This window comes from Centruroides sculpturatus, unplaced genomic scaffold (assembly GCF_000671375.1).
Source record: "Centruroides sculpturatus isolate CEXI.00-Female unplaced genomic scaffold, Cexi_2.0 scaffold1316, whole genome shotgun sequence".
Lineage (NCBI taxonomy): Eukaryota > Metazoa > Arthropoda > Arachnida > Scorpiones > Buthidae > Centruroides > Centruroides sculpturatus.
The window spans coordinates 142697-153807 of NW_019385667.1; the positions used below are offsets into that span (position 1 = coordinate 142697).

The 11111-nt window shown below is 28.6% G+C and overlaps 1 protein-coding gene across 1 annotated transcript in view; it reads right to left on the minus strand.

Moving 5' to 3' along the window:
- Positions 1 to 746: 746 nt before the first annotated feature.
- Positions 747 to 11111, minus strand: part of LOC111641038 (protein unc-50 homolog A-like) — a 14339-nt gene continuing 3974 nt past the window's right edge. Inside the window, exons 2-8 of the mRNA XM_023387139.1 lie at positions 9408 to 9636; positions 6628 to 6653; positions 6484 to 6549; positions 6274 to 6394; positions 6050 to 6189; positions 5849 to 5947; positions 747 to 1337 (exon numbers count right to left, since the gene is read on the minus strand). Of these exons, the coding sequence (XP_023242907.1) occupies positions 1201 to 1337; positions 5849 to 5947; positions 6050 to 6189; positions 6274 to 6394; positions 6484 to 6549; positions 6628 to 6653; positions 9408 to 9619 (801 nt within the window). The 5' untranslated portion in view covers positions 9620 to 9636 and the 3' untranslated portion in view covers positions 747 to 1200. The remainder of the gene's footprint in view (positions 1338 to 5848; positions 5948 to 6049; positions 6190 to 6273; positions 6395 to 6483; positions 6550 to 6627; positions 6654 to 9407; positions 9637 to 11111) is intronic.

Sequence of the window (11111 nt, forward strand, 5' to 3'; positions counted from 1 at the left end):
TATGAGTGGTTGTTTGTTTTGTGAGCAATAAAATAATTTTTAACCATACAATAGTGACGATTATTATTTTTTTAAAGAATTTGTTAGGCTTAACATCGATGAAAATTCAATGCGAAGTAGGTTAATAGCAATATACAGTAGAACCTCGAAAACTCAGCCTAATGTGGACCGAAGGGTGGCCGAGTTTGTAAAAATGCCGGGTTATCGGGAATGGGGTTAAAAAAAATAAGTACGAGTGTTTCCTCAGAAAATACTGTACTGTACTTGTATGTATTGTTTACTTGAGAATATAACAGAGAATAAACTGCCCAAATACCCTTAAACAAAGGAAAAGTACGTCCTTTATGAAGGCATAGAGCCTTTACTACATGAAAATGAAAATTAATGAATACACTGTGTACAGTAATTTACCTGATAAGACAGACTTCAGAAAAATACTTTATGAGAGCTTTTATACTTTTATAAAGCTGTCTATAATGAAAATTAATTAACTAAGGATTTTTTTGCCCTGCCAGGGTGTGGTCGAGTTATCCGGAGTGCTGGGTTATCGAGAGCCGAGTTTTCGAGGTTCTACTGTACTAATATACTAATTATATGAGATATACTATACTAATAATGTATTTTTTCATACTTTTCGGTTATCTGTTTTTTCAGTTATCCGACCAACCCCAGTCGAGTCGGATAATTGATGCTCTACTGTAAATGAAACATGATAAAAACTGATCAGTCATAAACTAACATTTAAATGTATTTCATTTCAGTTTATTGTTCAATAATGAACCATCTGTAATTATGACAAAGATTTTTTGACAAACATTTTCAAATTTTACATAATTTTATATACATAAGTTTAAATTCTGGTTGACAGTCTTGTTTTACCATCATTTAATTAATTGGTTTGATTATATTGAAACAAATTTATTTTATTTACATCAGTTAAAATTTTAACATATTCCCAATGATTATTAAAATTGCCTATGCTTATGAGAAAATCTCAAGAATAAAAAGCAATGAAAAAAATGAATGCATTTATTATTATTATTATTATTATTATTATTCAAATATTTAAAGTATAGAATGGAAACAATTACATGATAATAGACAAAATGATTTATTTACAAATAATTCTACACAAATTTCAAGCACAAAAAAAATAATAATAAAATAATTATTGCAATTAGTTTTTAAATTTACAACAGTTTACTGAATCCTAAGCTTATAAAAGTCCATTATTGCAATGCAGGCATTCCATCCTGTGATTAATGAAATGATATACAGTAGAAATGTTACAATCATAGGATATAACAAAATCTGTGTGTTTCTTAGAATAGGTAAGGCTGTTGATATAAAAATACAAATTAGAATGTTTTGCAAATTACATTTAAACTTAATTAATGCATTCTTATTCCACTTAACAAAAGGCAGTATTTACATACATGGATGGATTCATATACAGGATGTTGGAGTAAAATTTGTTTTAAAATAACTAGCAGCTATGCCTGGCACTGACTGAGCCAAAATTAACAACAAGAAACATTATATAGTTTTCATTTTAAAGTTTGATTATTTTAGCCTTTCCTTGTCATGTTTATCATGAAGTATTAAATAAATTATAACAAAATGGAATAAAAAAGACAAGAATTTACTTTGAAGAAGAGCAAAAACTTATTTAATGAAAATAAAAATGAATAATCAGATTTCTAGGCAAACAGATTAATGATTCATGCTCAATACTCTGGAAAATCCAAGTACTAGTTTTGTGCTTGCAAAGAATGCAATACTGAGATGGTACAGAATGGTGAAACTTCTTTGGTTAGGCAGACAGGGATTGGTGTTTTTCAACAGATAATAATCATGACATAAACCACACTTTAAATACTGGATGTATTTAATATTAAAAATTCCAATTAGCAGCTTAATCCAGTAAAGAACAAAAATTTACAGACAAATTAATATTATCAATCTTTTTCAAAGGCTATCATCAAGCTCTAAAGGAATTGAATTTATGTTCAATCTTTAGAACCTGATGATGACCTTTGAAAAAGATTGATAATATTAATTTGTCATTAAATTTTTTCTTTACTAGATAAAGGTATAGTTTGGAGATTTTAAATAGTCATTGACTTCTGCCTGCATGAGAAGATAATTATATTATCTAATATTTAAATGTCTTAAATTATCTAATATATAAAGCAGAAAGTTTGTTAATTATTACATTATATTAATATTTTTATATTATATATTAGATAATTATAGTATGTAATATATAATATAATATAGAAAATAAACACAACAAGCTTTTATTCTGAATATTGCCATAAACTATTGAAGAATTCCTTGATCCATGTTTGCAATAGTCCAAGGATAGCAAACTAGATATGATTTAAGAATTAAACTTTCTCTAGTCAATATCAACAAGAACTGGAGATAATGATAGAGTTACATATTTAAAAAGAATAAAAATAGCAAATGGAAATATGGCAATATAATGTAGCACTATAATGTCTTTAATCTAACCATGACTTTTTTGTTAGCAGGATCTAATAATTTTAATCATTCTATATTATTATTTTTTTGTAAGAATATAATGATGTTATATAGACTTTTTATTTAAAATCCTTTGGTTTTGGTTATTAAATTTATTAATTTGGCTTACAGTAGCATTCTAATGGAACATATAATCACTGCCCCCACTACAACAAACCCCTATAAACCACCAACAAAAAACAAAATTAAATTATAATAGTCTCTGCATTGTGTGTTTTCAATTCCTTTATACTGTGATTATTGAGAATTTCAAGAGATCAAGTTTTAGAAAGTCAAAATTTTCCAAAAAATTCTCACAATTATCATAATGATTTGCATGACTAGCAAATGATTTCTCTTACAAAACAGTCTCATGTCTGATATCCAATAGTATGTTTTTATAGTTCCTGAAATTTATAATATAAAAGCCCCGTTGTGTGTATGTGTGTGTGAATTCCTTATAACTCCTGCAATTTCTGTCAAATCCATCTTTGTTTTATCAACATGGAATTAAAAAAGACTCACTATTTTGTCAAAAAATGTCTAGGGGAAAGCATAAAAGTAAAATTGGTCAGGTAAATTCCAGATCTAAAAGAATAACAACTGAGTCTCCTGAAGGCCATGAAGTCTGACTTGAGCACTGTCGAGTGAGAATGGCTTTGTCAAGGGTCTTAATTTGTATAAATATTAGCAACTCTTCTCGAATTTCTTGAAAACTATTATTCTCAATTCTTCAATCTCTACTTTCTCATAAAAAGTATTCCATCATGCTTGATTGGGAAATTTCTAGTATAATGATAAAAACTAATTTCACAAATTTTCATTAAGAATATTATAGTTCTATTTCAATAGGAAAATGTGTTCATAGTGGTGAAATAGTTACTTTAATTTTGAATATTTATGGTTTTGCAGATATATGCACAATTTAGAGTATTTACAATTTTTTTCTTGTTTGTTGCTATTTCATGACATCTGAACTGGAAAAACTTACTAAAATCGATCTGTAAGCAAATTTAATTGAATCAATTTACAGATTCATCTATTCTGTTTCAAAGTGAACTACTGATATTTCAAAAGTTATCTCAACAATAAAAAATACTAATTAATGTTTAATTAATTAATTAATCCTTATGTATTACAAAGAAAGTGTGGACAACATTGCAAAAATTTTGTTAACATATTAGAAACAATATTTCTTCTTAATTTACATTCATTTATTATTAGAGTTTGTACACAATGTATTTTACATTATATTTACCAATGATTATAATTATAAACATATACAGTATTATATGGTGTTTGCATATCCAAGCCCATTATGTAATAAAAATATAACAAACATGGATGCCATTGATGTTCTTGCTTTATTTTCTCTTGGAAATATTGAAGATTATGTTGTTGCATTAACAATTAAATATGTGATAGATGATAACTAAAAGCAAGATTGCAAAAACAATATGGTCAAACAAACACCAAGCACATTCTTAAGTGGGCAAACATAACAATGATGACGCATTAACATTGATAAAGGAATATGATTGGTTCCACAATTTTATAAAATAAACTTATAATGTGAAACTTTTCTTATGCTTATACTGGTATGTTTTATTTGTTTTGAGGCATTTTATTTCGTTAAGGTCACACTATCAAACCTCACCTGGGCAAATTTCTTGAACTAAAATTCACCTTATGACAATGACTGCTGGTGGCAACCAATTATGTCATTGAACCTGGAAATGACATCTCGGGGAGACTTCCATAGAAAGTTAAAAGAATGATCTCCAGAACTGTCACAAACTCCAAACTGTCACAAAAAAAAAAAAAAAAAAAAAAAGACGCAACGAAAAATGAGTAATTATTTATTGTGACATTGCCACAATGCTGGGCTGCAATTTTTAATTTATTTAATTTAAAATATATGCTCTCCACTTCAAATTAGTAGTGGCTTGCCCCTGTACATCATACTTTCCTTTAACAATAGGGTCATGCCAGTCATTTATTAAGGGGAGAAATTTTGAATTAAAATAACATGACTTTCGGTTTGCATTGGAAGCTTATATATTGTTAATTGGGGGACCTCTTACCCTTGATGTTTCCATATCTGGTTTCATTTATCTAACTCTGTTCTTGAGATTAAAGAAAGACAGACATGGATGGACAAGAGTGGAAATTTATAGGTCTACAATTTTTTCAAATTGCAGCTCAATTATAAAAGATTAAATGTAAGGTCAATGACACAACTTAAAGAAAGATTACTATAATTAAATGAATGTTAGCCACTTAATTATGTAAAATAGTGTTGAGTGGGTGTAATCATGTAATGTCTCCAACCACACTATAAGAATGAGGAGGTGCTAATGATTGAGTGAGGTAAAAGCAAGGCTTTCAAGTTTCATTGATCACAGTTAGGCAAACTTAATTTGTGAGATTTCTTTGTGAATTTTTGAAACATTTCAATTTCATAGTTTTACTTGTCAGTTTTGTGGAGATAATTCTAAAATTGTTATAATTTAATTTTTAAGTTACCAAGTGTTGGGAACTTAAAAATTGGAAAGTTCTTGTATATACAAGAATTTTCCAATTTCTACATCCATTATTTTATTTCTTCATCCATTATTTAGCACAGACCTTGCTCCTCCAGTGATTTTCATCTCTTCTCATGGATGATTTGACTGGGAATACAGAATTTCCATATGAATAAGGAGTTAATGGACGATGTAAATGATTGGCTCAGCTCCTGTGCAACAGAAACTCAGTCCCACTTCAAAGATAATAGCTTCTGAAAATTCTAGCACTCATGTCAAGAAGTAGCCCTGATATGTAACTGTTTTTTCCTAACTACTCACCAGAGATTATTTCTGAATAACTCTTGTAGGTAAGAAATTGTAACAAAATTATATGTTTCACACACATAATTTGAGTTCACCTAGGATTTGTTAAGTGTATGCTTTCAATGCATAACAATCCCCATAACATTCTTTTTTATAATGTGTAGTTAAATGATATTTAATGAGTTTATTTGTTTTAAGTATTTTCACAGGAAAAATTAAATGCAAATTAAATCCTTGCATAAATTATTTGGAATGACCTAACTCTGATCATGCAATCATAAATGAAATAAAGAAGTTATTTACTAAAGTTCAAAAAAGAATGAATGACTTAATCAAAATTATTAAATACTTATTGAATGATATTAATACTTTCTGATACTGTAGAAAAACCATCTTCAAAACTTATTTAGGAAAAAGTATATGAATCCACCCATGTATTTAACATACAAATTTTATGATCATTAAAAATAATTTATTGAAATTATATTTACCACTATAGCCTAAAAATGTGATATAGATGTAGTAACCAAGAGCCAAAAGCCATAAGGAATTTCCAAAAAATCGGTATATAAACGAGTTGTCATAACCAACTAATAAAAATAAAAACAAAAGTAAGTCAAATATATTTGCTAATAAAAATTAAATATTTACATACAACTTTATTTAACAATAAAATATTAATTATCACAAACCATAATACAAAAATAATTGCACCACATGAAGAAGTATGAGCAATGGTAAAAATGCATTTAAGTGAACATCAAACGCATAACCCCATTCAACATCTTGATCCTGACAAGTAGGTTTCCTCAGATAATGATTACTGATAAACCTAAAATAAGAAAGAAATTATCAATATTAAAAAACTTTTGAACTTATAATAATATATGATTAAAATAAAACTAGAATAACTTACCACAGGAATGTTGCAATTAATAAGCCGACACCAATGCAGTCAACAAAAATGACCCACAGTAGAAATATAAAGAATTGAAGAAATCTTAGCTCTAGCACTATTGAAAAACCAATAGATGAGACTGCAACAGATAAAAAATTGTTAACATTAAAGAATTTATCTCAATTAAATCTAATTTTTTTTAACAGCTGCTAAAAATCGAAAACATACCTATTAACCAAAAACTTAATAATACCAAAAAAGCTGGATCATCTCTTGCAAACTGATCTTTTGTTTCTAAAATTAATTCAAACAATTTTTAATGTGACAACAACAATTATATTAAATACAAAAAGTAATTTAAACTATACCTACGTTTCCTATATTGAAAATTTCTGTATCTGAAATATGAATAAAAATAAATATTAGTATTTTTTTCTATTTAGCAATATTACAGATTATACATTAAAAACTTTTTAATGCTCCTGTAAATATGATTAAGTTCTGTAAATTATGTAAAAACAAATTAAATTTTAGAATAATTAACTATAATGATAATTTTGTTTGCATTAGAGATATAGTATTTTGAATAGGATTATTAACAAAATGAAAAAAGAATAGACTAACTAAGATAGAATTTTAAAAATCCAGCAATGAGTTGCTTAACTTTTCTGGCAACATTTGATGGTGCCATCTGTTATGACACTTTATAAAAACCTTTTTATACTTTAACTATTATAAAATGGCAAATATCTTAATTTTCAGGGTAGGGATGAGTTTTATAAAAAGTTGTAAATGCTAATAATGAGTAAAATTGTCATTAAGTCTGAACCTATTGGATGTACAGTACATACAACCCCCTTTATTTCCCTACCTCGACCTTTATGCACCAAAATTTAATAGCATAAATCCCCCTAATAAACAAACCTCCCTGCAAAATTTCAGATATTTTTGACAAAAAACACAGGAGTTATTAAGCTTCAAAAAGGATGAACAAAATTGAGCCCCCTACACACACTAACATGCATACATACAGAAAAAACCCCCCTGAACTTTTTTGCATTTCTTGACATTTCAAGGACCTGAGTCCAAAAATATAAAAATCTGCAGGGTCATTTTTTGACTGACTGCAATACTTTCCCTCTGTTATGTATGACAGCCAGGAAAGTAAAAAGAAAGAAAAATACTTATTAAAGAAGAAACACCATGCAGTCTGAATAATTTAAAGATATCTAGAGTTGATTACATAGGTTTGCATAAATCAACATCCACAAACCCAATGTACATACATAATAAGCCAACAACTACCGGATTATATCACAATTATTTTAAATTAATTACTAAATAATTTGTTACTAGATTTTAGAATTTACTAATTACTTTAAAATAATCTTGATATAATAGCCTGATATAATCAAGTAGTTGTTGGCTTTTTACATAGGTTTGTTTGTGTTCAACACTTACAATGATAATTTTTATACTCTAGATAGTTATAAACAAAAATGTTTACAGAAATGATTTTGATTTGTTTATAATTGGCTATATATATTTTATCTAATATCTCATATAATCATGATGAATACAAAAATAATTATATTAAAATATACAAATATTGTTATTAATTAATATAAATGATAGTGTGAACCGAGTGGGTCGAGCGCCGAGCTTGTCCCCACTTATCAGCTTCTTTGTCAGGGATTGTCTATGTGGTAAATGAGTGGCAGGTTAGCAAGGTTGTGACAAGGTGTCGGCTGTACTCAAGGATGACACGAAATTAAAGATAAGATAAACATATTTAATAAACAAATAATTATACAAAGCGAACACAAAAATGTAAATAGTGACAAAATTTCTAAGTTGTGACAATGACACTCTAACGCAAAAGACCGTCTAAGTACTGGACCTTTATCGGTCCCAATATTCCTTAAGTTAACCTAAATCTAGCCTATAACCAAGAGAGAGAGAGAGAGAGAGAGAGGTTTAAAATATTCTAAGTGATTACCTCTTTTGCCATGGCAATCAAGTTCTGAGAAGTCTTTACTTCGGGAGCGCTGAGCAGGGATCCGAATTGGTTCTGGCCTAGTGTCTTCCCTACGATGCGCCTTGGGGCAATCGCCGCAGGGAAGATCCCTTTTTATACATGTCCTGGAGGGGGAACTATCAGGGAAAGTTCTGATGCAATCCCATCTAAGTTCAATTTGCATCTGGGTGTTGTTTACGTTAATTGTCAGAAATTGAACATTTCTTTAAATTTATTATTTCTTCTATCCGATATTGTTACTCTTTCTACCTGATAAAATTGATAACAGCTGTCAAACCGAATTAATTGCTGGAGGTGACTAAGGTCAGGGTATGTAGTGCAACCTTAGTAATAATTGTTCATTTGGTGGATCATCTGATCGGTTTTATCAATGTTAAAATTGAACAAAATAGGAAGTGTGTGGGTTTGTTCGGTTCAGACTCCCCTTGTTGGTGACCTTTTTGTTACCCTCTATCAAGTAACAAGTTTAGGTTCTTCTTAATTGGCTAGTTATTTGTAGATCCTAACAAAGGTACAAATGAATAATCCCCGGTTGCGAGGGGAGAATCTTATCTGTCGTCCAAAATGTATTTGAAAGTTTAAAAGGTCACTTCTCGAAGTGAGACAGAAAATTGAAGGTTTGAAAGGTCTAATTTCGACCTCCCAGCAAGGGAGGTCGAAATTAGACCTTTCAACCCTTCAATTTTCGGGAGAAAGAAGGGTTCAATTTTCTGGAGGAAGAAGGGAAATAATGTTTAGAAAAAAAATATTGAAGCTTTAAAATTCACAAAAGAGCTTAAATCCTCACAATAGCAATTTTAGCAATTTTATGCTATTTTATAACAACTTCATAAAATTCTATCTTAAAGCCTAGTGAAATGATTTTTAAAGAATTGAAATAAAAATTTCTACATTTTCCTCAAATTCTTACAACAGAACTTCATCTATCATCACCATCATATTTTAACATACAAACTATTATTTTCAACGGTACAACAATTTTTATCAGGCTGTACATTTGTTATATTTTAAAATGTTTTAATTATGTGAATTATATATTTAACAGCTTGATACTTTTGATGATATTTATTTTGAAAATCAGTTAAAATAGATTAAAGAATGTAATGCTACTTACACTTTCTGTGGTGATATGAATAAATATAACATTTGCCATAATGCAAATTCAAAGTCCATGTGACGAAAATAAATGAGACGTCTTAGAAATTTTGATCGTTTTGCTGTAGCACTGTGTTTTTCAGTTCGACTAGGAATTGGAGATGGTAATGGTGAAGAATTGTGAAATGAAAGAGGAGGACTTGGAGGTGGTGACTGTTTGGCATGAATCATTTTTGTGCCAATTGTATCTGAAATATATATGAATAAAGTTTTAAATTTTCATTAATTTTATTTCATGTTTAACATTTATTAAGATATACTTTTTATCATCACTACAGAAAGTATCTATTCATATATGTTAATTCATTTATTTCATTATCTTTTTGCATAAATGATGAATCACTTGGATATATTTTAAGAAATTTTTATTTGAAAATAACTGATAGAAATGATTTAACTATAATGATAGATATTCATAAATTTATTTTATTAAGCCTGAATCTTTTAAATTCATATGTTTCTCTTTGCAATTGTATAATTTACAATTGAAGACATGAATGGATGATGTTATGTATCTCTCTCTCATATACCATCAACAAAAACCTCATAGATTAAATTACACTGTAATGTCCACTGCAATACACTATTAAATATATCTATTTAATATTTACACTGAAAAAATTACTTAATCAAAACATGATCATCAATTTACTTAAAGCTTCGATTTTGTAACATAACATCTTTAACCACTCATATCTTCAATTATAATCTTTTGAAATTTGCTTTAACAATTGTATCACCTTCAAACAAAGTCCTGCTGAAGATTCATATATAAGTTAGTAATCAGGCTAGTTTGATGAGCAAGGCAATTGCCTCAAGACATAAAATTAGTAGTCAAAAATGTTCAAAACAAGAAACAAATAAATAATATTATTAAGCTGAATACAGCATAGTCCTGTAAACATACTCTGAAGTTATTTATAAATAGTGCATATAAGAGTGCTGATGCTTAAAGTGCTCTCTATTGGCTATTTGGAAACACATGTAGCAAAAATTGGTTTTGCTTCAGAATCAAGTTATCATCAAGTCAGCACTGTTACTAATTCATGCAATATTATCTCTTACAAACTCAAGCTGCATAGATAACTTAATGTGTGTCCTTCCTCTAAATCAATTTCTCAAACTGGATCTGAAGAATCTTGGAGTTCCTCTAAGGCAGTATTTTTCAACCATTTTCTCATTGTGGACTGGTAAAATTATGGATACTTTTATGTGGACCAAGTAATTATATGCTTATCTGAGTTACTGTATGTAACAAAGTACATACAGTAACTCTAGATTACTATTCAAATGCCATCCATAATCAACTACACCAACTTCAGTATGGTCAAATACTTTTCTGTGGACCAACAGTTGAAAAACATTGCTCTAAGAAATATTAGAGATTCTGCAAAGAGGAAAATGCTTAACAGTAGAAAAAAATTTATTGAAGGTTCTAAATCTGTACATGTGACAATTTGGCATTTATTATTCTGCCACTGATAGCTTTAAATTGCATGCCAATATGTTAATCTTTTCCATATATATAAGCCAAATACTACTAGATTTAATGGGCTTTAATTTCAGAGTTTTTATTTTTCTATAAAAATCTTCAAGCTTTCTAAGATAGACATGAACTCAAACAGCTTTGATATTATGCTAGATTTCTAAAAAAAAAAAAAAA